A 27,562-nucleotide genomic window follows, 5' to 3' on the forward strand; every position below is an offset into this window, starting at 1 on the left:
TACCATCAAAAGGTAAACTCGTTTACTGGTTCAGCACACAATTCTCATGATCATTAGTACTCTGACTTGGGCCTAGACTTCGTCCTAGGCTGAAAGGTTGATTCAGGTACAATTAAATTTTCTGGTTAAAAATCATCATTGGGTTCAAATGATCTATTATCCCTCTAGAAGGCAGCGCCAGCAGAGAAGCTATAAATACACTCACTTCAAAACTGAGCTTTAGGGGTGGTTGTACCTTAACCACACACCCTACAGCCAAGAGAAATTAGCAGTTGAGCAAAGATAACAGACCAAATGCCTCTCTGGGAGACGGACTGAAGCAGCTCCAAGGAAAGCTGTAAAAAAGTGACAAGAATTGTTCTTCCACTTTGAGACTGTTCGATTCAAACATGAGTCCAAGGCACGTATCCTTAAGAGGAGATGCTCTGCTGCTGTCTCATTTGCCAGATTCTCCTTCAGTTCCAGGCTTTCAACAGGATGTGACTGGTTCATGCTCCATGATAGGAAAGGAATTAAAGTTTGAAGCCAGAATGAATGGCCACAATGCCTGATGTTAGACTTTCGTAAGTCACCTTGTGGAAGCCTGCATCTTCTATCATCTCCTTGAACTCTTCCTAAAACACAAGGAAAGATGATACAGCCTGGGTAGCCTGGATATCACTGTAGGGCCTTTGTTTAAAGCTATAGAAATTTCATACCTGAGACGGAAACCTTCGGATACTCTCTACAAGGTACTGATAGGACTTCCAGTCTCCAGCGATGACCTCTCCCAGGACAGGGATGACCTGGAAGCTATATAGATCATAAAGCCTAAGCAAACAAAAAGGTAAAAGACGAAGATTAGAACATGCCCCTCACTTCTTCCCTAGATAAGAAGAAAGAAGGACTAAACCTGGGGTCACAAACTCAAATGCCTATAGGGATCAAGCAAGAACCTGAATTAAGTGGGTCAGGTACAAGACCAGTAGAAGTGCTGACAGGTACAGTTAGGAAATATTATGAAGTGGAGAAGGGACAGTTACTACTCAGCCCTCCCTGTGGCATGTGGGGAGATGGGCCTACCCAGGGCTTCCATGTATCTGATTTCTCAAGTGAAGCTGGAAATTCAGATTTTTATGTAAAATTTCCTGATTTAAATTTTTTTTTTTTTAGAGATAGGGTCTCACTGTGTTGCCCAGGCTGGTCTTGAACTCCTGGCCTCAAGTGATCCTCCCGCCTCAGCCTCCCAAAGTGCTGGGATTACAAGCATGAGCCACTGCACTTGGCCCAAATTTCCTGATTTTTTTTTTAAGCCAGTCAAATTTATCAATGGAGAGTTGAGTAGCAACGTTAGTGCCACTAATAAGTTCTGATAACCCACTACCATTGGACCAGGCATTTCCTGATTTTTAAATAGGGGCTTCTAAGTCAATTTCTTAATATACATATGTAAGCCAACTTGGGTCTGGTTTGAGACTCTTGTGGCCTAGGTATTGTCATTCAGAACTGGCTGACCTCTGGTACTCTGAACTACAAAGTTCATGCTTATAGCTTACGGCTATTTTCAATCCATTTCGGGGTGGGAAACCTTGGCTATACAATGAAGATAAAGCCCTACTAACAATGCCAACCTGGATATGAGGGGATTGTTCACTTGGCTAAATTCCAGACAGAGAAACCGTCCTCCTGGTTTCAGCACCCGATGAGCTTCCTGGAGTGCCTGAGCAAGACAATGAACAACAGGACACACTCCTCAGTAGACCTCACTCAATTCCATGAGGCCAAGACAGCTTTAGCTTCTGTAGGCATTAAAAAAGTTGTCATGGCCCACAAACCTCTTGTTTGTTCTCACTTGGGAAGCTGTAACAGCAGCAGTAACCCTATGTATCCCAAATGCTATAGGCATTCTGCTGCCGGTGACTAGACAAAGTTAGTTGGGGTAATCTAAACTGACTACAGATTGGTACAATTGCATGAAGGGTAAGTTTAGAGTTACCTATCAAAATCACAATGGATATCCTCTCTGTTCAATTTTACTTCAAGGAATCTATCTTACAGAAATGATTCTACTGTGGGAATGACATGTACGTGGGTTATTCACTTTTATTTATTTTATTTTTTATTTTTATTTTTATTTTTTGCAATGAAGTCTTGCTCTGTCGCCCAGACTGGAGTGCAGTGGTGTGATCTCAGCTCACTGCAACCTCTGCCTCCCAGGTTCAAGTGATTCTCCTGCCTCAGCTTCCCGAGTAGCTGAACTATAGGTGCCTGCCACCACGCCCTGCTAATTTTTTGTTTGTTTGTTTTTGAGGTGGAATTTCGCTCTTGTTGCCCAGGCTGGAGTGCAATGGCACGATCTCGGTTCACCACAACCTCCACCTCTCAGGTTGAAGCGATTTTCCTGCCTCAGCCTCCCGAGTAGCTAGGATTACAGGCATGTACCACCACGCCCGGCTAATTTTGTATTTTTAGTAGAGACAGTGTTTCTCCATGTTGGTCAGGCTGGTCTCGAACTCCCAGCATCAGGTGGTCTGCCAGCCTCGGCCTCCCAATGTGCTGGGATTACAGGCGTGAGCCACCGCACCCAGCCTATTTGTTTGTTTTTTTGAGACAGAGTTTCGCTCTTGTTGCCCAGGCTAGAGTGCAATGGCATGATCTTGGCTCACTGCAACCTCCGCCTCCTGGCTTCAAACGATTCTCTTGCCTCAGACTCCCAAGGCAGACTCTCAAGCTGGGATTACAGGCATGCACCACCACGCCCAACTAATTCTGTATTTTTAGTAGAGACAGGGTTTCACCATGTTGGCCAGGCCAGTCTCGAACTCCTGGCCTGAAGTGATCCACTCGCCTCGGCCTCACAAGGTGCTAGGATTACAGGTGTGAGCCACCATGCCTGGCCGGTTATTCACTTTTAAATAAAAAGTATAGGAAGCCATTGTTTTGGATTGTTTCTGCACTAGGTTCCAACAGACCAGACTAAGCATCAAAATGGAGTCACCCAACTTGTGACTCCATAGTTCCACGTCACCAAACCGAAACTAAGTTGCCAGCTGACCTTCTGAGAGATCAGAAGAAAGAGATACAGTCAATTTCTCCAACACTCCTGTTTAAATTTTTTTTTTTTTTTGAGACGGAGTCTCGCTCTGTCACCCAGTCTGGAGTGCACTGGCACGATCTCAGCTCACTGCAACCTCTGCCTCCTCGGTTCAAGTGATTCTCCTGCCTCAGCCTCCCATGTTGCTGGGATTACAGGCACATGCCACCACACCCGGCTAATTTTTGCATTTTTAGTAGAGATGGAGTTTCGCCATGTTGGCCAGGCTGGTCTTGAACTAGAGACTTCAGGTGATCATTCCACCTCGGCCTCCCAAAGTGCTAGGATTACAGACTTGGGCCACCACGCCCAGCCTATTTTTTTTATTATTCTGCCTCCCTATCACAGCCTTTCAAGAAAAGTAGTTTTGAAAGGATAAATAATACACTCTTTGTTCTTTGCTTCTCTGCTTTCTTCAGTCTTTCTGTGTCTATAAAGCCAATGTCTTCTGCTCAACTCATTGGGATGCATTCTATTTTTATTTATGTATTTATTTTTTTGAGACAGAGTCTTGCTCTGTCGCCCAGGCTGGAGTGCAGTGGCACAATCTCGGCTCACTGCAACCTCCACCTCCCGGGTTCGAGCAATTCTCCTGTCTCAGCCTCCCAAGTAGCTGGGATTACAGATGCCCACCACCATGCCTGGCTAATTTTTGTATTTTTAGTATAGACAGGGTTTCACCATGTTGGCCAGGCTGGTCTCAAACTCCTGACCTCAACTGATCCGCCCGCCTCGGCCTCCCAAAGTGCTGGGATTAAAGGCGTGAGCTACCATGCCCAACATGTTCTATTTTATGAAATGAAGTCATTTTAAAATTTGCTGTTCAAACACTTGTCAAAAGACAAGTGTTTGAATAGCACAAGATTAGAAGCATCTTTAACGATTAATAAGAGACTAAATTATGAAATATAAATATAAATGGAATCTATTCAACTTCTTTTTTTTTTTTTTGAGACGGAGTCTCATTCTGTTGCCCAGGCTGAAGTGCAGTGGTGCGATCTCAACTCACCGCAACCTCTGTCTCCCGGGTTCAAGTGATTCTCCTCTCTCAGCCTCCCAAGTATCTGGGACTATAGGCACACGCCACCACGCCCAGCTAATTTTTGTATTTTTAGTAGAGACGGGGTTTTCACCATGTTGGTCAGACTGGTCTCGAACTCCTGACCTCATGATCCACCCGCCTCGGCCTCCCAAAGTGCTGGGATTACAGGTGTGAGCCACCACGCCCGGCCTCTATTCAACTATTTTAAAAAGTGCCAGGTGCGGTGGCTCACACCTGTAAACCCAGCACTTTGGTAGGCTGAGGCGGGTGGATCACCTGAGGTCGGGAGTTCGAGACCAGCCTGACCAACATGGAGAAACTCTGTCTCTACTAAAAACACAAAATTAGTTGGGCATGGTGGCACATGCCTGTAACCCCAGCTACTTGGGAGGCTGAGGCAGGAGAATCACTTGAACCCAGGAGGCGGAGGTTTCAGTGAGCCCAGATCTCTCCACTGCACTCCAGCCTGGGTGACAGAGTGAGACTCTGTCTCAAAAAATAATAATAATAATAAAATAAAAAAATAAAAAGAGCCAGTGCTGTTTATGTACTTACAAGGAAAAATCTCCAAGAAATACTTGTTTACTTTTATTCTATCCATCTATCTATTTATTTATTTTTGAGGTGGAGTCTCACTCTGTCGCCCAGGCTGGAGTGCAGTGGTGCGATCTTGGCTCACTGCAGCCTCTGCCTCCTGGGTTCAAGGGATTTTCCCAACTCAGCCTCCCGAGTAGCTGGGACTACAGGTTCATGCCGCCACGCCCAGCTAATTTTTGTATTTTTAGTAGAGATGGGGTCTCACCATGTTGGCCAGGATGGTCTTGATCTCCTTACCTCGTGATCTGCCCACCTCGGCCTCCCAAAGAGTTGGGAGGCCAGCCTGGAGGCCTCCAAAGAGTTCAAGACCAGCTGAGGTTGAACTCTCAACTGGTTGCAGTGAGCCAAGATCACGTTACTGTACTCCAGCCTGGGTGACACAGTAAGAGTCCATCTCCAAACAAAAAAAAGAAAAAAGAAAGAAAATAGTATATACACCTTGGCACAAAACATCACAAACACTTGTCTAAGGTTAGTCAGTAAATAAATGATCGAATCCATGCAAAAATTACAAATAAGGATGTCACAAAGTTGTGCTACATGCAAAACATGGGAAAAAAAGAAATATCAATTGGTTATTAGTTATGTGAATCATAACCAATTCAGAAAACATCTTGACAAAGATACACAAGAAGCTGGTGACTGTCTGAAGGGAGAAGCACTGAATGGGAGAGGAGGCAAGGATGGGAGGGAGACTGTCACATATAACCTTTTGTATGTTTTGAACTTTGAACCTATTAAAAAAATTTTTTTCCCCAGGCGTGGTGGCTTACGCCTGTAATCCCAGCACTTTGGGAGGCTGAGGCGGGAGGATCATGAGGTCAAGAGATAGAGACCATCCTGGCCAACATGGTGAAACACTGTCTCTACTGATAAATACAAAAATTAGCTGGGCGTGGTGGCACACACATGTAGTCCCAGCTACTTGGGAGGCTGACGCAGGAGAATTGCTTGAACCCAGGAGACGGAGGTTGTAGTGAGCCAAGATCGTGCCATTGCACTCCAGCCTGGCAACAGAGCGAGACTCTGTCTCAAAAAAAAAAAAAAGTTTTCATTCAACGAAATAATAAACTGGCTACTGACATAGGAAAGGTGATGCAAACCAAGCTGATGAACAGCATAAAGAACTTACCACTTAACCAAAGGACCCAGGCAACCAGAAACCATGTTACTGAAATGAAACTCTTTGCTTTGCACATGGTCTTCAAGTGTTTTGAACAGAATATTAAAGTAGGAATATTGGTCAGGCATGGTGGCTCAAGCCTGTAATCCCAGCATTTTGGGAGGCTGAGGTGGGAGGATCACTTGAGCTCAGGAGTTCGAGACCAACCTGGGCAACATGGCGAAACTCCATCTCTACAAAAAATAAAGTAGGAACAAAGAAGAGCTCCATCAGATTAAGAGCTGAATGTTCCCCTTTTCCTGTAGAAAAGCCATGAATCCAGCTATCTTTTGTCAAAACAGTGTTTGAGGGCCCTTGTCTTTGTCAGCCTCTGACATGTCTCTGATTTTCTGCAAATTCACAGGGTCAGGCAGCTTCACAAGTATGAGGAAATACACAAAAGGCCAGAGCAAGACTAAATCCCAAATATGTGAATACCAATCCAAGTAAGACAGACTTCTATGGAGATCAGCTCTGTGGTTTCAGTCTTTCCCAATTTTGTGACTAGAAAATTTGTCAACTTAAAGGATCGAGGACCCTAAACTTCAAACAGGCATTCCACACAAGCGCCAGGCCCTTAAACATAATTTTTAAAATTTTTTTTAAGATTAATACATCTCTTTCTCTCTCTCTCTCTCTCTCTCTCTCTCCCCCCCCCCTCCCTCCCCCCCTCCCCCTCCCTGGGTGTGGTGGTGGGTTCCCGTAATCCCAGCTACTTGGGAGGCACATGTGGAAGGACTGCTTGAGCCCAGGAGTTTGAGACTAGCCTGGGCAACATAGCAAGTTCCCATCTCAAAAAATAAAACTCTCCTTCTTTCCTCACTCACTGTAGCTCTACAACAGAGGTAATTTCCTGAGAGTCATACAAGCTGAGGATGCAGCCATTCATACCTGATCAATGTGTGTGACATTCCGGATCCCAAAGGCAATGGTGTAAATATCAAACTTGTCATCATCAAAGGGCAGTTCTTCAGCATCTCCTAATACCCATGCAAGTCCTGAAAGAGAAAGTGAGTTCCAGGTCTCAGTCTGGGTAGCTGTTTTTCCTGCCCCCAGTGAATTCATTTCATGTAGAGCATTGAGCTGGAGAGCCCAAGTCCTGGGTGGTTAGGCTGCCTGGATTCTAATCCCAGCTTCACCATATTCCTTATATATACATATTTTTCCTTTTATATTTTTAATCAATCATTATTATTTTTTTTAGACATGGGGAGGTCTTGCTTTCTCACCCAGGCTGGAGTACAGTGGCACACAGCTCACTGCATCCTCAAACTCCTGGACTCAAAGGATCCTCCTGCCTTAGCATCCCCAGTAGTTGGGACTATAGGCACACACCACCCTGCCCAGCTAATTTTTTAAAATTTCTTCTGTAGAGACGAGGTCTCATCATCTTGCCCAGGCTGGTCTCAAACTCCTGGGCTCAAGCAATCCTCCCGCCTCGGCCTCCCAAAGTGCTGGAATTACAGATGTGAGCCACTGTGCCTGGCCTGTGTATTCTTGAATAAACTACTTTGTCTGTTTCGTCATCTGTAAAATGGAGTTAAAAACTAGTGCCTACTTTATAGGGTTACTACAAGTATTCACTGAGTTACTCTCAGTACAGAATTTAGCAGAGTTTTACTGGTTTTATTGGAATCATAGAGCATCAGCGTGTCCAGGTCTGAGATTCAGAGATCACCAGAGGCCCCTATCAGGGTGGCTGTGTCCTCCAAGAATCTTGATTGGACTTTAACATTATACAACCTACAGTGAATAAGATGTAAAATACAAAAAGAAGACTGTATAGAGGAAGGTAAATGAAAATAACCTTTCTGGAAAGCAAATTAGCAGTATCTAACAAAGGCCTTAAAAATAAGGATACCTGGCCAGGTGCGGTGGCTCACACCTGTAATCCCAGCATTTTGGGAAGCTGAGGGAGGCAGATCACGAGGTCAGGAGATCGAAACATGGTGAAATCCTGTCTCTACTAAAAATACAAAAAATTAGCCAGGCGTGGTGGCATGCACCTGTAGTCCCAGCTACTGGGGAGGCTGAGGCAGGAGAATTGCTTGAATTCGGGAGGTGGAGGTTGCAGTGAGCTGAGATTGCGCCACTGCACTCCAGCCTGGGTGACAGAGCGAGACTCCGTCTCAAAAAAAAAAAAAAAAAAAAAAAAAAAAGTATACCTTTTGACCCAGTGATTTGATTTTTAGGGAAAGGACATTGACATCATCATTACAGCTACTGCTTAGAGGGCCCTTATCAAGTGGCAGGGTCTGTGTTATTTTATGTACATCTTTAGATAGATTATCTTAATATATCCTCATACCAACTGTGAGAGAGTTACTACCATTATCCTCATGTTTCAGGTCAGCAAAGTGAACATCAGAAAGGTTTAAAGTCTGAGCTGAGCAGGTTGGCATGCACCTGTAATCCCAGAGACTCAGGAGGCTGAGGCGGGAGGAGAGCTTGAGCCCAGGAGTTCAAGACCAGCCTGGGTAACACAGCAAGACCATATCTCGAAAAAATAAAAAGCAAAAAGAGAAAGGTTGCTTGCCCAAGGTCACACAGATGGACTGGAACTCAGAGCCTATGTTTTCAATAGCTATGGCATATCACCTCCTAGTTTGAAGTAGTTATTAGAGTTTAAACACTTGACTAAGGTTATACAGTCAGTAAACGAATGAATCCATGCAAAAATTACAAATAAGAATGTCACAAAGTTGTGCTATATGCAAAACACTGGGGAAAAAAAGAATTATCAATTGTTTATTGGTTATATGAATCATGAAACATCCATATGGAAGAATAGCATAAAAAATAATGATTTCGGCCAGGTGTGGTGGCTCACGCCTGTAATCCCAGCACTTTGGGAGACCGAGGTGGGCGGACCACGAGGTCAGGAGATCAAGACCATCTGGGCTAACACGGTGAAACCCTGTCTCTACTAAAAATACAAAAAATTAGCCAGGCGTGGTGGTGGGCGCCTGTAGTCCCAGATAATCGGGAGGCTGAGGCAGGAGAATGGTGTGAACCTGGGAGGTGGAGCCTGCAGAGAGTCGAGATTGCGCCACTGCACTCCAGCCTGGGCGACAGAGCAAGACTCTGTCTCAAAAAAATAAAATAAAATAAAATAAAAATAATGATTTCAAGGAATTTCTAATGACATGGAAAAATCTTTTGATACAACAGTAAATTAAAGCAGATTACTAAATTGTAGGCTGGGCGCGGTAGCTCATGCCTGTAATCCCAGCACTTTGCGAGGCCAAGGCAGGTGGATCACGAGGTCAGGAGTTCGAGACCAGCCTGACCAAGATGGTGAAACCCCCTCTCTACTAAAAATACAAAAATTAGCTGGGCTTGGTGCAGGGTGCCTGCAATCTCAGCTACTTGGGAGGCTGAGGCAGGGGAATCGCTTGAACTGGGAGGCGGAGGTTGCAGGGAGCCGAGATCGCGCCACTGCACTCTAGCCTGGGCGACAAAGCAGGACTCCGTCTCAAAAATAAATAAATAAATAAATAAACAAATAAATAAATAAATTGTATATATAGGATGTTCTCAACTTTCTAAAAAGGGAATAATTAGGAAAAAGGAAGGAAACATTACCCTATTGACGGGCAACTCTGAATGTTGGAATTATGGTTAACATTTACTTTCTTCTTAATACTTTTCCAGGCCAGGCGCGATAGCCCACACCTGCAATCCCAGCACTTTGGGAGGCCGAAGAGGGCAGACCACTTGAGGCCAAGAGTTTGAGAGTAGCCTGGCCAGCATGGCAAAACCCTATCTCTACTAAAAATACAAAAATTAGCCAGACATGGTGGCATACACCTATAATCCTAGCTACTTACCTGGCTAATTTTTTTTGTATTTTTAGTAGAGATAGGGTTTCACCATGTTGACCAGGCTGTTCTCGAACTCCTGACCTCAGGTGATCCACCTGCCTCGGCCTCCCAAAGTGCTGGGATTACAGGTGTGAGCCATGGCACCCAGCCAAATATATATACATTTTAAAGCTCCTGCCCCTAAGATCTTCCATTTGGGAAGGAAAGTGCTACTTAAAAAATATAAATAAAACACATAACCATGCTATACATTAAAAAAAAGTAGTTAAGGGCTTGGTGCGGTGACTCACACCTGTAATCCCAGCACTTTGGGAGGCTGAGGCGGGCAGATCACAAGGTCAGGAGATCGAGACCATCCTGGCTAACACAGAGAAACCCCGTCTCTACTAAAAATACAAAAATTAGCCGGGCGTGGTGGCATGTGCCTGTAGTCCCAGCTGCTGGGGAGGCTGAGGCAAGAGAATGGCATGAACCCGGGAGGCGGAGCTTGCAGTGAGCCGAGATTGCACCACTGCACTCCAGCCTGGGCGACAGAGCGAGACTCCATCTCAAAAAAAAAAAAAAAAAAGTAGTTAAGTTACACATTAACTTTTTTTTTTTTGAGACAGAGCCTCGCTCTGTCACCCAATCTGGAGTGTAGTGGTGTGACGTCCACCTCGTGGGTTCAAGAGATTCTCATGCCTCAGCCTCCTGAGTAGCTGGGATTACAGGCGTGCACTACCACACCTGGCTAATTTTTGTATTTTTAGTAGAGACAAGGTTTCACCATGTTGACCAGGCTGTTCTCAAACTTTTGACCTCAGGTGATCTGCCTGCCTCAGCCTCCCAAAGTGTTGGGATTACAGGCGTAAGCCACTGCGCCTGACCACACATTAACTTTTATATTTATTAAATAATTTCTAGGGTCCTCCTACTCAGTTTCTACTTTTCATGATGTTTTTGCAAAGGTATGATTATTGGAGATTGATAAAACAAGGAGGAAAGATAAAACTGTACTATGGGGCACTTAATTCCTACGCAGATGCATTTGTCTTGGTGCTTAGGAGAGCTCGAAGGGCAGGCTATGCAATGGAAGAGATGATTCCAGAAATGGAACACTGCCTATCATTTCAATATCTTTGTTTTCCATTCTTTATGGCTAAGTACCAGAGAGAAGGGAAACATGTTTGTCAGTAGGAGTAAGGAAACATAGTGCCTTTGTCTAAAAACACTAGCGACTGTCTGCCTTCTGACCAGTATTGATGGTTAACAAAGGAGCCCTTCAGCTTGGGGGCCAAGTGGGCTGCAGTTCGTCTAGGCAGCTCCTTCTGACGGTGGGAGGAGGAAGAGGAGGAAGATTTGAGCTAAAATGACCATAGACACTCATGGTGGGGGAGGAGGAGAGAAATGCTGATGTTGACCTGAGGGACGTTCTTTGTTATATACCACTGCCCCTCACAGTGGCCATCTGTGGTCCCTGGCCAGCATGGAAGAGGGCAGAATAGCGGCTCTGCAAAGCTGGGCGGGGCGCAGTGGCTCACACCTGTAATCCCAACACTTTGGGGGGCAGGGGTGGGCAGATCACATGAGGCCAGGAGTTCGAGACCAGCCTGGCCAACATAGTGAAACCCTGTCTCTACTAAAAATACAAAAAAATTAGCTGGGTATGGTGCTGCGCAGCTGTAATCCCAGCTACTCGGGAGGCTGAGGCACAAGAATTGCTTGAACCTGGGAGGCAGAGGTTGTAGTGACCCGAGATCGTGCCACTGTACTCCATCCTGCCACTGTACTCCATCCTGGGCAACAGGGCAAGACTCTGTCTCAGAAACAACAACAACAACAACAATAAAAACTGGGCCAACAGGGTGCAGTTGCCAGGATGGAGTTTATCTCTTGTTGCCTAGGCCAGAGTGCAATGGCACGATCTTGGCTCACCACAACCTCCACCTTCCAGGTTCAAGCAATTCTCCTGCCTCAGCCTCCCAGATAGCTGGGATTACAGGCATGCGCCACCACACCCAGCTGGTTTTGTGTTTTTAGTAGAGACAGGGTTTCTCCATATTGGTCAGGCTGGTCTTGAACTCCAGACCTCAGGTGATCCACCCCCATCGGCCTCCCAAAGTGCTGGGATTACAGGCGTGAGCCACCACGCCTGGCCACATTTGCTTTTTTTTGAGACAAAGTCTTACTCTGTTGCCCAGGCTGGAGTGCAGTGGCATGATCATGGCTCACTGCAGTCTGGACCTTCTGGACTCAAGTGATCCTCCTGCTTCAGCCTCCCAAGTAGCTGTTACTACAGGTGTGTACCACCACACTTGGCTAACTTAAATTTTTTGTAGTGACAGAGTCTCACTATGTCGCCTAGGCTGGTCTTGAACTCCTGGCTTCAAGCGATCCTTCACCCTTGGCCTTCCAAAGTGCTGGGATTACAGGCATGAGCCACCTCGCTGCCACAATCTACATTTTTAAGCTAGCACACAAATCACCCATTTTGAGCTTGCAGTAATCTCACAGAGATACACATGCAGTCATCTGCCTATCTGCTGTTCGTATTTACCACAGTGGGAAAGCGTAAGGAGTACTGTTCACGAGTGTTTCTTTGAGTATATCAGTTGGGTCCTCTGAGAAACATGCTGAGATGGACCAAGGAGTATAATAATTTTTTGTGTGTGTGGCAGGGGAAACACAGAGAAGACAAAGGGAGAGGAAGAAAGACTGAGCAAGAAAAGCCTTTAGACCTTAATGCAGATCTGACAAAGGCTCAGCCTACCCAATAGGGACCTCTGGAACAAAGGCTGGCTGTTAAAGAGTCTTGCTTGGAAAATATCCAGGCCCTAGTAGTCCCACAGTGTTCAGCCATTGGCTAGGGGCTGCCACAAAAGAGCCTGGCCTCCCTTGGAAGCTGAGGCAGAGGCTGATGGTGCTAATAGGTGGAGTACGCTAGCTAACTGCACTCCTTGTGGCTGAAGGGCAAGTTATTTCTTTTTTTATTTTTAAAATTTCTTTAGAGACAGGGTCTCGCTCTGTCACTCAGGCTGGAGTGCAGAGATGCAATCATAGCTCATTGCAGCCTGGAACTCTTGGGCTCAAGTAATCCTCCCATCGTGGCCTCCCAAAGTTCTGAGATTATAGGTGTGAGCCATGGGCCCAGCCAGAAGTTCTTTCTTTACAGGAGATGAGAGGTCCAGTTGCACAGCAATCAAACTATCCTAGTATGGACAGGAGAATGGAATGGTTCAAGAATGGGAATGATACACCGAGTTCATCCTGAAGCTGCTGGGAAATGACAGCAAAACTTCTGTCTCAGGGTCTGAGAGCTGAGAGCTGAAGATTCAACTCCAGTTTGGGATCCGCCACTGAGAAGTTCTGTGACTTGGGTAAGATTCTTGACTTATTTGGGATCTAGTGATCCCAGTCACATAGGGCTGGGTAAGCTCATTCAATGGGCTGCTATGCATAAATAATGCATATAACAGCACACAAACTAGATTCAGCCATGCAAATCATCTTCAACCTGCCCACCTGTAAGTTTCTGAAAGCAAAAGATAAAGCATTTCAATATTTTACATATTCTACCTCATTCTATAAAGACACAAACACTTCCCCTGTGTCTGCCTTCTGCAGGACTCACCAGCTCTGTATCCTTGAGCCAAGGCTTTCTGCTTTCCAACCTTTAGCATCTCCTTGTTGATGTCACACACCACGACACGAGACCCGCCCAAGGAATCTTCTTCATTCTGGTACTCTTTGGCAATTTCTTCCCAGGATAAATTTTGTTGGGCCCTCAACTGCCTCTTCTGTTTTCTCTGATGCTGGGACTGAACATAATTAAGGAACCGGAATGCAATGTCACCTGTGGGAAGCCAACATGAGGAAAGATGCAGACTAAAACAAAAATAAAAAAGGAAGAAACAGCATTTCCTAAAACCCAAAGGGGTAACAGAGGCACAGGAGTACCTGTGTTAGCTAACTGGACACAGTGTGGCTGAAAGCCAAGTCCTTTCTTCTTTTTGTTAGAGACAGGGTCTCACTCCACCACCCTGGCTGGAGTGCAGAGGCACAATCATAGCTAAGTGTGTGAACGTGGAAGTTTCTACTCATTTCAACACTAACTTTTTTTTTAATTAAAGAAATTGGGCTGGGCTCACGCTTGCAATCTCAGTACTTTGGAAGGCTGAGACTGGTGGATCACCTGAGGTCAGGAGTCTGAGACCAGCCTGGCCAACATGGTGAAACCCCATCTCTACTAAAAATACAAAAATTAGCCAGGTGTGGTGGCAGCCGCCTGTAATCCCAGCTACTCGGGAGGCTGGGGCAGGAGAATAGCTTGAACCTGGGAAACGGATGTTGCAGTGGGCTGAGATAGCGCCATTGCACTCTAGCCTGGGTGACAAAAGCAAAATTCCGTCTCAAAATAAATAAATAAATAAATAAATAAATAAATAAAATAAAAACTGAGGCCGGGTGCGGTGGCTCACGCCTGTAATCCCAGCACTTTGGGAGGCCAAGGCAGGTGGATCACAAGGTCAGGAGATCGAGACCATCCCGGCTAACACAATGAAACCCCGTCTCTACTAAAAAATACAAAAAAAAAAAAAAAATTAGCAGGGCGTGGTGGTGGGCACCTGTAGTCCCAGCTACTTGGGAGGCTGAGGCAGGAGAATGGCATGAACCCAGGAGGCAGAGCTTGCAGTGAGCTGAGATTGCGCCATTACACTCCAACCTGGGCAACAGAGTGAGACTCCATCTCTAAAAAAAAAAAAAAAAAAAAAAAAAAAACTGAAAATCAAGTGTTTATAATCTGTGACCTGGTAAATATTGTTCAGGACAAATCCAGTGCTTTCTGGAATCCTATTTCCTTTCTTTTTTCCTCTCTTTTCTATATTTCCTTTTCTTTCTTTCTTTTTTTTTTTTTTTGAGATGGAGTTTCTGCTCTTGTTGCCCAGGCTGGAGTGCAATGGCGTGATCACAGCTCACTGCAACCTCTGCCTCCCAGGTTCAAGTGATTCTCCTGCCTCAGCCTCCCAAGTAGCTGGGATCACAGGCATGTGCCACCAAACCTGGCTAATTTTGTATTTTTAGTAGAGATGGGGTTTCATCATGTTGGTCAGGCTGGTCTCAAACTCTTGACCTCAGGTGATCCACTCGCCTAGGCCTTCCAAATTGCTGGGATTACAGGCATGAGCCATTGCGCCTGGCCCTATATTTCCTTTCTTATAATGCTGTTTCCAGCTGGGCTCGGTGGCTCACGCCTGTGATTCCAGCACTTCAGGCTTCAGGAGGCTGAGGTAGGCAGATTGCTTGAGCCCAGAGGTTTGAGACCAGCCTGGGTAACATGGTGAAACTCAGTCTCTACGAAAAAAATTACAAAAATTAGCCAGGTGTGGGGCACATGCCTGTATTCCTAGCTATTTGGGAGGCTGAGATGGGAAGATTACTTGAGCCCTGGGGGTGGAGGTTGCAGTAAGCCGAGACGACGTCTCTACACTCCAGCCTGGGCGAAAGTGCAAGACTGTTTCCAAAAAAAAAAAAAAAGCTGTTTCCTTGTCTTTGTTTTTCCTACACTATTTCCAAGAAATATATCCTTGTTTCTCCCATATGTCTAACCAATTAGGTATTCTCCAGTCATTCTGCAGTCATTTTTTATATCTTTTTTTTTTTTCCTGAGACGGAGGCTCACTCTGTTCCCAGGCTAGAGTGCAGTAGCACGATCTCAGCTCACTGCAACCTCCGCCTCCCAGATTAAAGCAATTCTCCTGCCTCAGCCTCCTGAGTAGCTGGGATTACAGGCGTGTGCCACCAGGCCCAGCTAATTTTTGTATTTTTAGTAGAGACAGGGTTTCACCACATTAGTCAGGCTAGTCTGAAACTCCTGACCTCGTGATCCACATGCCTCGGCCTCCCAAATGCTGGGATTACAGGCGTGAGCCAACGTGCTCAGCCATATATTTCAATATATTAATTATTTTGCACATCTTCTCTGTATCATTTCAAATTTAGTATATGCGCTACTGAAGCGAGCACGATATTTCAATACATTTATAGGTATGCATATAACAAAATTTAAAAACATAAACAGGGATATTGTACACATTGTTATACCACGTGTTTTCTTATTCTTCCCACTTAATATGTCCTTGCAACCTTTCCATCAATACTTGTAAGTTTTCCTTATTGTTTTAAATAGATACACAATATTTCATAGACTGAATATACCTTAATTTAAAGCCATGTCCTTATTGGGAAGAAATAGGTTATTTCCAATTTTTAATTACTATTAAATGTGATGCAATGAGCGTATTTGTGACTAAATCTTTGTGGAAGTTTTTCTTTAGGCTACATAGAATTGAAAATGTGAGGCCAGGCAGAGTGGGTCAGGCCTGTAATCTCAACACTTTGGGAGGCCAAGGTGGGTGGATCACCTTAGGTCAGGAATTTGAGGCCAGCCTGGCCAATATAGTAAAACCTTGTCTCTACTAAAAATACACAAAATCAGCCAGGCATGATTGTGGGTGCCTAGTAATCCCAGCTACTTGGGAGGCCAAGGCATGAGAATCACTTTAACCCAGGAGGCGGAGGTTGCAGTGTGCCGAGATCATGCCATTGCACTCCAGCCTGGGCAACAGAGCAAGACTCCATCTCAAAAAAAAAGAATTGAAAATGTGGGATCCGCCAGGCATGATGGCTCATGCCTATAATCCCAGCACTTTGGGAGGCTGAGGTGGGTGTATCACCTGAGGTTGGGAGTTCAAGACCAGCCTGACCAACATGGAGAAACCCCATCTCTACTAAAAATACAAAATTAGCTGGGTGTGGTGGCACATGCCTGTAGTCCCAGCTACTTAGGAGGCTGAGGCAGGAAAATCGCTTGAACCTAGGAGGCGGAGGTTGTGGTGAGCCGAAATCGCGCCACTGTACTTCAGCCTGGGCAACAAAAACGAGACTCGGACTCAAAAAAAAAAAAAAAAAAAAGTGGGATCCTAGGCTTATATGCATTTTAGATTTTGGTAGATTCTGCTAAATTACCCTCTACAGAGCAAGGTGTCTTCTTGCCCTCTGAGCTTCCATTTGGGGAGAGGATCACACCAACATAGCTACAGATAAATATGTTTCAAGTATAGAGGTTATTCTATTGTAATTTATTATTATACATTACTCTATCATTACTATCAAATTATTACATTATATTTTATATTATTCCAATGTAATTTTATGTATTTATTTATTATTATTGTTTGAGACAGAGTCTTGCTCTGTAGCCCAGGCTGGAGAGCAATGGCACAATCTCGGCTCACTGCAACCTCTGCCTCCTGGGTTCCAGTGATTCTCCTGCCTCAGCCTCCTGAATAGCTGGAATTACGGACGCCCGCCACCTCGCCGGCTATTTATTATTTTATTTTATTTTATTTTATTTTTAATTTTTTTTTTTTGAGATGGAGTCTCACTCTGTCGCCCAGGCTGGAGTGTGGTGGCTTGATCTCAGCTCACTGCAACCTCGGCCTCCTGGGTTCAAGCAATTCTCCTGCCTCAGCCTCCTGAGTATCTGGGATTACAGGCGCGTTCCACCACAACCGGCCAATTTTCGTATTTTTAGTAGAGACGGGGTTTCACCATGTTGGCCAGGATGGTCTCAATCTCTTGACCTCATGATCCGACCGCCTTGGGCTCCCAAAGTGCTGGGATTACAGGCATGAGCCACCACGCCCCACCATCGCCCAGCTGAGTTTTGTATTTTTAGTAGAGACGGGGTTTCACCATGTTAGCCAGACTGGTCTTGAACTCCTAACCTCAGGTGATCCTCCCAAAGTGCTACGATTACAGGTGTGAGCCACCACGTCCAGCCTCTAATGTAATTTAACATGTACAATGACATCACCAAGATGCATTGTGTAAAATCATGACATTTTTCTCTCCAAATGCTCAGTGTACAAGAAGTAACAAAGGACTGTGCACAAACTTTTGATATTTGATGTGATAGCAAATCAAGCAGAAAAGGCAGCCTAGAAAACTTACATAAAGTGATAAAAGGCTTCTCCCATCCCCTAAAAAAGAGGAAAAGGGGGTTAAAGGTTAAGCAGAAGATAAAACAGTCATTTAGATGGTGAAATGTCACTGGTCAAAAATTCAACTTTTTCCTTCGTAATCCTGTTTTTTTTTTTGAGACGGAATCTTGCTCTGTTGCCCAGGCTGGAGTGTAATGGTATGATCTCAGCTCACTGCAACCTTCCACCTCCCCAGTTCAAGAAATTCTCCTGCCTCAGCCTCCCAAGTAGCTGGGATTACAGGCACCAGCCACCACACTGGCGTTTTTTTTGTATTTTTAGTAGAGATGGGTTTTCACCATGTTGGCCAGGCTGGTCTTGAACTCCTGACCTTAGGCAATGCACCCACCTTGGCCTCCCAAAATGCTGGGAGTACAGGTGTGAGCCACTGCGGCCAGCCAATCTGTGTATTTTAGAAATGTGACAGGCAGCTGGGCACAGTGGCTCACACCTGTAATCCCAGCACCTTGGGAGGCCAAGGCGGGTGTATCATGAGGTCAGGAGTTCAAGACCAGCCTGGCCAAGATGGTGGAACCCTGTCTCTACTAGCAATACAAAAATTAGCCAGGCGCGGTGGCGCATGCCTGTAATCCCAGCTACTCAGGAGGCTGAGGCAGAGAATTGCTTGAACCCGGGAGGTGGAGGTTGCAGTGGAGCCGAGACTGCACCGCTGCACTGCAGTCTGGGAGAAGAGCAAGACTCTATCTCAAAAAAAAAAAAAAAAAAAAGGAAATGTGACAGGCAGACAGGCACCGGCCAGGCGCGGTGGCTCACGCCTGTAATCCTAGCACTTTGGGAGGCCGAGGCAGGCAGACTGCCTGAGCTCACGAGTTCAAGACCAGCCTGGGAAACACAGTGAAACCCCGTCTCTACTAAAATACAAAATATTAGCTGGGCTTGGTGGAGTGCGCCTGTAGTCCCAGCTACTCAGGAGGCTGAGGCAGGAGAATTGCTTGAGCCTGGGAGGCAGAGGTTGCAATGAGCTGAGATTGAGACACTGCACGCCAGCCTGGGCGACAGAGTGAGACTCCATCTCAAAAAAAAAAATAGTGACAGGCACAAAAGTGTTATTCTATGCTTTTGATTGATATTCAGTCAAAAAGATAAGTGCATGCCCTTCTCAGAAGTTACAAGTATGCTGATTTTCAATCACCATCTTCCGCCTAGTGTTAGGTGAGCTAGCTCATTACAAGAGAGACTAATTTCTGTAAAACATGCTCAATGGTAGTGAAGGATACCAAACTCGACATTACCTGTGCCTCCGGCAACATCAAGCAGCTGGGTCCCAGGAAGTGGGCGCATCTTCCAGAGCAGCAAATCCTTCCAAACACGATGGATACCAAGACTCATCATATCATTCATCACATCATACTTCTTAGCCACACTTTCAAACACCTGATAGACTGACATGGGAGAAACACACACAATAGTGCTATTAACAGTATTCCCTTAGAAAAATCCTAAACAAAAAAGGAGGAAGCTTTTTTCCCCTGAAATGGCCTGTCTTTGCAAGGTGAAACTAAGTCGTAATGCTTGATGCCCAAATCTACACCTTAACATTACCTCTTTATTGATTTATTTTTTTTCCTGCCTCAGATTTATTTGTACAAATAGCACAGGAGGACCCCAGCCCCATGCAGATGGCAGTCCAGGGGGGTCGGACCAGTCCTTCCGTCCTCACGTTGGCAGACAGAGATATCTACTCTGAAGCCTTCGTAGGTGTCTGGGCACCTTTGGGAGCCTAAGCTGGAACTGAAGCTGGAGCTGCAGCCTGGGCCTTGGTTTGATCTTTGGCCTTGGCCTTCGACCGACATAGCTTGAGCCCCTTGGCAATGCAGGCACAAGCACACTTCCCAAGCCTGGGGTGGGCAATGTAGGCAAGTGGATTGAGCTTGGGGCTGACACCCTTTGGGATCTGGGGCTTAACCTCCTTGGGCTTTACAAGGGCCTTGATAGCCTCAGCACGTGCACTCATGGCCTTGGCACTGTTGGCCTGCATCTTTTTAGGCCCTTCTTGTTGTGCTTCTTGGCAAAGCGCATGTTCCTCAGAAACTTGGGGTCCACTCCCTTAAGAGATTCTTATCAAAAAAAAAAAAAAAAAAGAAAGAAAGATTCTTATCAGCCGGGCGCGGTGGCTCATGCCTGTAATCCCAGCACTTTGGGAGGCTGAGACAGGCAGATCACGAGGTGAGGAGATCGAGACCATCCTGGCTAACATGGTGAAACCCCGTCTCTACTAAAAATACAAAAAATTAGCCGGCATGGTGGCAGGCGCCTGTGGTCCCAGCTACTCGAGAGGCTGAGGCAGGAGAATGGCGTGAACCCGGGAGGCGGAGCTTGCAGTGAGCCGAGATCGCGCTACTGCACTCCAGCCTGGGCCACAGAGCGAGACTCCGTCTCAAAGAAAAAAAAAAAAAAAAAAGATTCATATCTCTGTGATCGGGGTTTCTTGATACCATTTCTGTGCCATTTCGGGACTGGCTGTGTGTGGTGTGGTTCTTAGACTTGGCCATGTCTGCACTGGTCCTCTCCGCAGCCTGCTCCCCGCTGCTGCTCCTAAGTCGTGGATGGCATCACATTACCTCTTTAATAAGAGGCTTAAATGTACTTCATGGAAGAAATCAACCTCTTTTCTGCTGTTTTAATTATTATTACTTAGGACTACTACTTTGTAATAATGCCATCCATATACCTGGTACTAAATAGATGTTTCTGTTTCTTAAAGGATAGGGTGGGGGAAATTGGAATTTTTCTCATGGTTATTATAATAAAAGACAAGATCCATTAGAAGTATGCATACAGGGCACAGTGGCTCTTGCCTGTAATCCCAGCACTTTGGGAGTCTGAGGTGGGTGGTTCACTTGAGGCCAGGAGTTCAAGGCTAGCCTGGCCAACGTGGCAAAACCCTGTCTCTAGTAAAAACACAAAAATTAGCTGGGCATGGTTGCGCACACCTGTAATCCCAGCTACTCAGGTGGTTTGGGCAGGAGAATCACTTGAACCTGGAAGGTAGAGGTTGCAGTGAGCTGAAATTGGACCACTGCATTCCAGCCTGGGCGACGGAGAGAGACTCTGTTTCAAAATAAAGATGAAAGATGCATGATTAATGGATGGAAAGACCTCAGCTCATGTCTGCCTGTATCACTGAGAAGAACCTCAGGTACAATTTGGCGGGCACCTAGATGCCAAGCTGTGAATCAGGGCTAAGTCACAATTTAGAGGGCTCTCATGAGTCTTCTCCATAGGATCAACACAGACTGTGGAATCTGGGATAGCTAAAGAGAGAAACAGTCTACTATCCAAGACTCTCAGAAGTGTTCCCTTTAAAGTTACATTTTTTTTTTTTTTTTTTTGAGATGGAGTCTCGCTCTGTCGCCCAGGCTGGAGTGCAGTGGCCCAATCTCGGCTCACTGCAAGCTCCGCCTCCCGGGTTCACACCCTGCCTCAGCCTCCCGAGTAGCTGGGACTACAGGCGCCCGCCACCACGCCCAGCCAATTTTTTGTATTTTTAGTAGAGACGGGGTTTCACCATGCTAGCCAGGACAGTCTCGATCTCCTGAGCTCGTGATCCGCACGCCTCGGCCTCCCAAAGTGCTGGGATTACAGGCGTGAGCCACCGCGCCCAGCCTTAAAGTTACATTTAACTGTTTTTCACCTCACTTTCTCTGCCCGTAAGACAGCTATATCAGTGCCAGCTCCCTATCTCCCTGCCAGAAGGCTGAATTGGATAATGAAGAGGAGATGCTTTGAGTTCCTCAGATGAAATGTGCTGCACAGATTGAAAACATGACTCTCTTCTGCTGAATCAGACTACAGAGCCCGCCTTTAACTCAAACTTCAATGCCTATTCTCAACCTTCGGATTTCCAAGTGCGCTCTTTCCTTTTTTTTTCTTTTAATTTTCTTTGGGACGGAGTCTTGCTCTGTCACCCAGGCTGCAGTGCAGTGGCATGATCTTGGCTCACTGTAACCTCTGAACCTCAGATCTGCCCGCCTTAGCTTCCCAAAGTGTTGGGATCACAGGTGTGAACCACTGTGCCCGGACTTTTTATTTTGAGATGGAGTCTAGCTCTGTCGCCCAGGCTGGGGTACAGTGGCGCAATTTCGGCTCACTGCAACCTCCTCCTCCTAGGTTCAAGTGATTCTCCTGCCTCAGCCTCCCGAATAGCTGCGATTACAGGCACTTGCCACCATGCCTGGCTAATTTTTGTATTTTTAGTAGAGATGGGGTTTCACCATGTTGGCCAGCTGGTCTCAAACTGCTGACCTCATGATCTGCCCACCTCAGCCTCCCAAAGTACTGGGATTACAGGCGTGAGCCACCACGCCCAGCCTGCTCTTTTGAGCATCTTTTGGGGTGTCTGGGGGACACTAAGGCTAACCTCACTCAGTATAAATAGTCCTTGCTGGCATGGTGGCACACACCTGGAGTGCCAGCTACTCGGGGGGCTAATGGGAGAGGACTGCTTGAACCCAGGAGTTCAAGGCTGCAGTGTGCTATGATTGTGCCTCTGAATAGCCATTGTACCCCAGCCTGGGCAGCATAGTGAGACCTTGTCTCAAAAATAAACAAACAAGGCCGGGCGCGGTGGCTCACGCCTATAATCCCAGCACTTTGGGAGGCTGAGGCAGGGGGATCATGAGGTCAGGAGATCGAGACCATCCTGGCTAACACGGTGAAACCCCGTCTCTACTAAAAATACAAAAAAACTAGCCGGGCGTGGTGGCGGGTGCCTGTAGTCCCGGCTACTCGGGAGGCTGAGGCAGGAGAATGGCGTGAACCTGGGAGGTGGAGCTTACAGTGAGCCGAGATCGTGCCACCGCACTCCAGCCTGGGCGACAGAGTGAGACTCCGTCTCAAAAAAAATAAATACATAAAAATAAATAAATAAATAAGCAAATAGTCCTGGCTTTGCATGTTCCAATATACATGAATTTCAGTTACTGTGGTTTATCTAAACAACACCAGTCCCCCAACGCCACAATTCAAGTACAATGGTATATTAAATGTGAGTAATTACATAAAATAGATTCTTTAGTCTACAAATCACTATGTAAATAACAGATACACAGCATGATCAGCAACCAATCACGCACTTCTTTCCCAGACTTTAGGTTACTGGTCACTGCATCAGTTACTCAGTTCACGGACAGTAAAGCATGTACTTGTATTGCCTCCTTATCTTTCAGTGATAAAACACATGTGGCATTTAACTGGATAAATGAAAGAGGGAATTGAGCAACAAAAATGAAAATGCTGATAATGCTGGAAGTGAAATTCAAATTGAGTGTCAGTGGAGTTATAGGAGAAATAGATGACTGGGGGAATATTGACACTGCTGCCACTGGAGAGACTCTAGACATACAGCCAGAGGAACTGCAGGAAGATGAACTTACCAACATGAACAAGAAATGGAGCTGTGACAAAAAGGTTGAAGGTGTCCCAGAAGAAGTGATGCCAGCAAAAACTTTCACATTAAAGGAGTTCTTGGAGGTATTTCATAACATTGAAAGCACAAAGGATAAAATACTAGTAGATAAAAACTTAGAAATATGGCAATTTGCCAAGGCATAGAAAAGATATTTCATATGACAAGAAGGTGGCAAATAGTGTTCAAACTACTCTTGGCAATTTTTTTTTTTTTTTTTTTTTTTTGAGACGGAGTCTTGCTCTGTCGCCCAGGCTGGAGTGTAGTGGCAGGATCTTGGCTCACTGCAAGCTCCGCCTCTCGGGTTCACGCCATTCTCCTGCCTCAGCCTCCGGAGTAGCTGGGACTACAGGCGCCCGCCACAGTGCCTGGCTAATTTTTTTGTATTTTTAGTAGAGACGGGGTTTCACCGTGTTAGCCAGGATGGTCTCAATCTCCTCCTCATGATCCGCCCGCCTTGGCCTCCCAAAGTGCTGGGATTACAGGTGTGAGCCACTGCGCCTGGCCTACTCTTGGCAATTTTTTTACAAGGAAATAAAAGAATTTAATTCTCAAGGTTTCTAATTTTTTATTAGAAGTTTTTTTTTCTTTTTTTTTTTGAGACAGTCTCACTCTGTCGCCCAGGCTAGTGTGCAGTGGCACAATCTCAGCTCACTGCAATCTCCACCTCCCAGCTTCAAGCAATTCGCCTGCCTCAGCCTCCTGATTAGCTGTGATTACAGGCATGCACCACCATGCTTGGCTAATTTTTTTTTGTATTTTTAGTAGAGATGAGGTTTCACCATGTTGGCCAGGCTGGTCTCAAACTCCTGACTTCAAGTGCCTACCTCGGCCTCCCAAAGTGCTGGGATTACAGGTGTGAACCATCGCGCCTGGCTGTAAATAAATATCAACTTTAGTATATATTTTTCCATTTCATTATACATTTATAACTGACAGGGTTTTTGATGGTTGATAATTTTTAAAGGTCATAAAACAATTATAATTTTTCCCATTGATTAAGGTCTTTGTGTATGACTTCAGCTTGCACATTTTCACAGTCTTGCATTACTGTGCACAGCAAGGACTGTCTGTACTGCAATCTCAGTCCCCAATCTGGAATTCATATTTAGTTTAGTAGTTAACTTCTTCCTTGCTTGCCAGTGTGAAATGTTGATTATACATTGTAAAACACAAAACAGAAGTTAGGCATTATTATTATTACACTATTATTATAATTATACTAATTACTGCGTAAGAGCACACACTTTGGAAGTAACCCACCTGAATTCAAATCTCAGTTCTGCCACTTATTAGCAGAATCTTGGGCAAGTGATTTAATGTATTTGTTTCACATTTTCTTTTTTTCGAGAGGAGTTTCACTCTTGTTGCCCAGGCTGGAGTGCAATGGCGCAATCTGGGCTCACCAAAACCTCCACCTCCCAGGTTCAAGGGATTCTCCTGCTTCAGCCTCCTCAGTAGCTGGGAATACAGGCATGCACCACCATGCCGGGCTAATTTTGTATTTTCAGTAGAGACGGAGTTTCTCCATGTTGGTCAGGCTGGTCTGGAACTCTCGACCTCAGGTGATCCACCCACCTCAGCCTTCCAAAGTGCTGGGATTACAGGCGTGAGCCACCGTGCCCGGCCTCACATTTTCTTCACTTATAAAACTGGGCTATGGCAGGCGCGGTGGCTCACGCCTGTAATCCCAGCACTTTGGGAGGCCGAGGCGGGTGGATCACGAGGTCAGGAGATCCAGACCATCCTGGCTAACATGGTGAAACCCTGTCTGTACTAAAAAAAAAATACAAAAAATTAGCCGGGCGTGGTGGCGGGCGCCTGTAGTCCCAGCTACTCGGGAGGCTGAGGCAGGAGAATGGTGTGAAGCCAGGAGGCGGAGCTTGCAGTGAGCCGAGATTGCACCACTGCCTTCCAGCCTGGGTGACAGAGAGAGACTCCGTCTCAAAGGAAAAAAAAAAAAAAGAAACCCCGTCTCTACTAAAAGTACAAAAATTAGCAGGGCACAGTGGCAGACGCCTATAATCCCAGCTACTCGGGAGGCTGAGATAGGAGAATCGCTTGAACCTGGGAGGCGGTGGTTGCAGTGAGCCGAGATCAAGCCACTGGACTCCAGGCTGGGCGACAGAGAGAGACTCCCATTTCAAAGAAAACTGGGCTAATAGTTCTTATCTTACAGTTTTATTTATAAGAATTAATGTTAAGTATTTTAGAAAGTTTCAGAACCTTAATAAGTGCTTGCTACTGCACTTGACTAGTCTTAAAAGTAAAAAATAAAATAAAATGAAATACTTGGTATTATCGTACTTGGCTCCACTTATTTCAGTCCATAAGCAATTATCAAGTTCCTAATGTGTATCAAGCACTGAGGAAATAAGAATGAATGAGCCACTGTCCTGGCTTTCTGGGCATTCAATCCTGTGAAACAAATAATAATTTGAATTCGATATTCAAAGTGTTAAAATAGAGCTATGTATTAGCAAGGTTGAGGCGGGTAGACTTTAAGGGGATGGGAAATTCCACTGTGGGCACTTTTTCTTATTTCCTGGGTGACTCAGTAAAGAAACATCTCAGAGCCTCACCTTACATATCTGTAAAATGGGCCAATTCCTTCATCATTATAAATAGTACTAGTAGAGTTTTAAAACACTCCTTTTCCTTTCCTATGCCTGTGGCACAGTGCTGACAAAAAGAAACTGCTCAACAATATCTAACATTATTGAACAATTACTAAATGCCAGAGACTGTTTAAAGTGCTTTCATGTATCAAGTATTTTGATACTCACAAGAACTCCAAGAGAAGAAGGGTTACTATTAGTTCTACTTGGCCAATTTGGAAGCTGAGGCACACAGAAGATAGTTTCTCTCCTTCCTTCCCTCTTTTCTTTTCTCTTTTCTTTCTTTCTCTTCTCTCTCTCTCTCTTTTCTTTCTCTCTTTCTTTCTTTCTCAGGCTGGGGCGGTGGCTCACATCTGTAATCCAGGCACTTTGGAAGGCTAAGGCGGGTGGATCACCTGAGGTCCGGAGTTCGAGACCAGCCTGACCAACGTGGAGAAACCCCGTCTCTACTAAAAATACGAAATTAGTCAGACATGGTGACGCATGCCTTAATCCCAGCTACTCCGGAGGCTGAGGCAGGAGGATCGCTTGAACCCAGGAGGCTGAGGTTGCAGTGAGCCCAGATTGCGCCATTGCACTCCAGCCTGGGCAACAAGAGCGAAACTCCGTCTCAGAATAAACAAATGAATAAATAAAAACAAAACAAAAAACCCTATTTTTCTCTAGAGGTAAAGAACGGGGGCTTCAGACTCAGATTAAACTGGGTTTGAATACTGGTTCTGCCACTTACTAGATATGTTCAACTGGGCAACTTCTTGCTTAACCTTTAAGTCTCAATTTCCTCACGTGTAATATGGTAATAACAATACCCACTACTGGCATGTTGAAAATGAGAACTGAAAATAATATCTGTACGTTGCCTGGCACATCACAAATGCTCAGTTGATGGGATTTAGTCATCAGTATTGTGCTTTTAAAAAGGGGGCGTCTGGCTGGGCGCGGTGGCTCACACCTGTAATCCCAGCACTTTGGGAGGCCGAGGCAGGCGAATCACATGAGGTCAAGAGTTCGAGACCAGCCTGGTGAAACCCCATCTCTAGTAAGAATACAAAAAAGTTAGCCGGGCGTGGTGGCGGGGGCCTGTAATCCCAGCTACTCGGGAAGCTGAGGCAGGAGAATCGCTTGAATCCGGGAGGCGGAGGTTGCAGTGAGCCAAGATCGGACCATTGCACTCCAGCGTGGGCAACAAGAGCGAAATTCTGTCTCAAAAAAAAAAAAAAAAAAAGATAACTGCACAGACAACAACACTGGAACTAACTGGATGTTAAATCAACCCTAACTGGCCAGAAGAAACCAGACCACGGACGGTCAGATCCCTCCCATCCGCCCTCTCGCCCCTTTCACCTTTGCCTCCCTTCTCTTCTTCCGACACAGTCTCAAACCCGAAGTGCGTTTCCGTTGCCCGCTTCTCTTGGGACAAGAGCCGAGCACTTAGTGGGGCCCCGGGCCAAGAGCTACGAAGCCCGAGGAGCTGGCAGCCCCGCATCGCCCACGACCACCCACGACCGCAATAGCTCCATAGGGCGCAGCTCCTGGGGGCCGCCATCTTGGTAGTCGAGTGACAAGGGCCAGAGAGTACGCCTTGTTGCGTCACTCGACGAACGACGGCGGCTGGCCGGCAACATTATTAGCCGAACGCTCCCTGAAATCTGATACACAGTTGTGCGGGCATAATCTCTAGTATCCAAAGGGTGGTCTTTAAGTATCGGAAATCCCTTCCTCTCTCTCTTCTCAAATTGAATTTACAATTCACCAGGAATGAGGGGACCTCAGGGGAGCCCCGGGTCACCTCTTAGC

At 45.8% G+C, this 27,562-nt stretch overlaps 1 protein-coding gene and 1 pseudogene across 1 annotated transcript; both read right to left on the reverse strand.

The window, feature by feature from the left end:
* Window positions 1-27,320, reverse strand: COQ5 (coenzyme Q5, methyltransferase). Its single transcript, NM_001132016.1, is given in 7 exon segments — window positions 1-614; window positions 699-810; window positions 1,611-1,699; window positions 6,766-6,872; window positions 13,309-13,530; window positions 18,973-19,122; window positions 27,110-27,320. Coding segments are annotated over 7 exon segments (984 nt in total). The 5' UTR covers window positions 27,312-27,320; the 3' UTR covers window positions 1-512.
* LOC100448712 (large ribosomal subunit protein eL29-like) lies at window positions 19,129-20,665 on the reverse strand (annotated as a pseudogene).
* Window positions 27,321-27,562: the final 242 nt, after the last annotated feature.

The sequence above is a fragment of the Pongo abelii genome, chromosome 10 (genome assembly GCF_028885655.2).
Source record: "Pongo abelii isolate AG06213 chromosome 10, NHGRI_mPonAbe1-v2.0_pri, whole genome shotgun sequence".
Classification (NCBI taxonomy): domain Eukaryota; kingdom Metazoa; phylum Chordata; class Mammalia; order Primates; family Hominidae; genus Pongo; species Pongo abelii.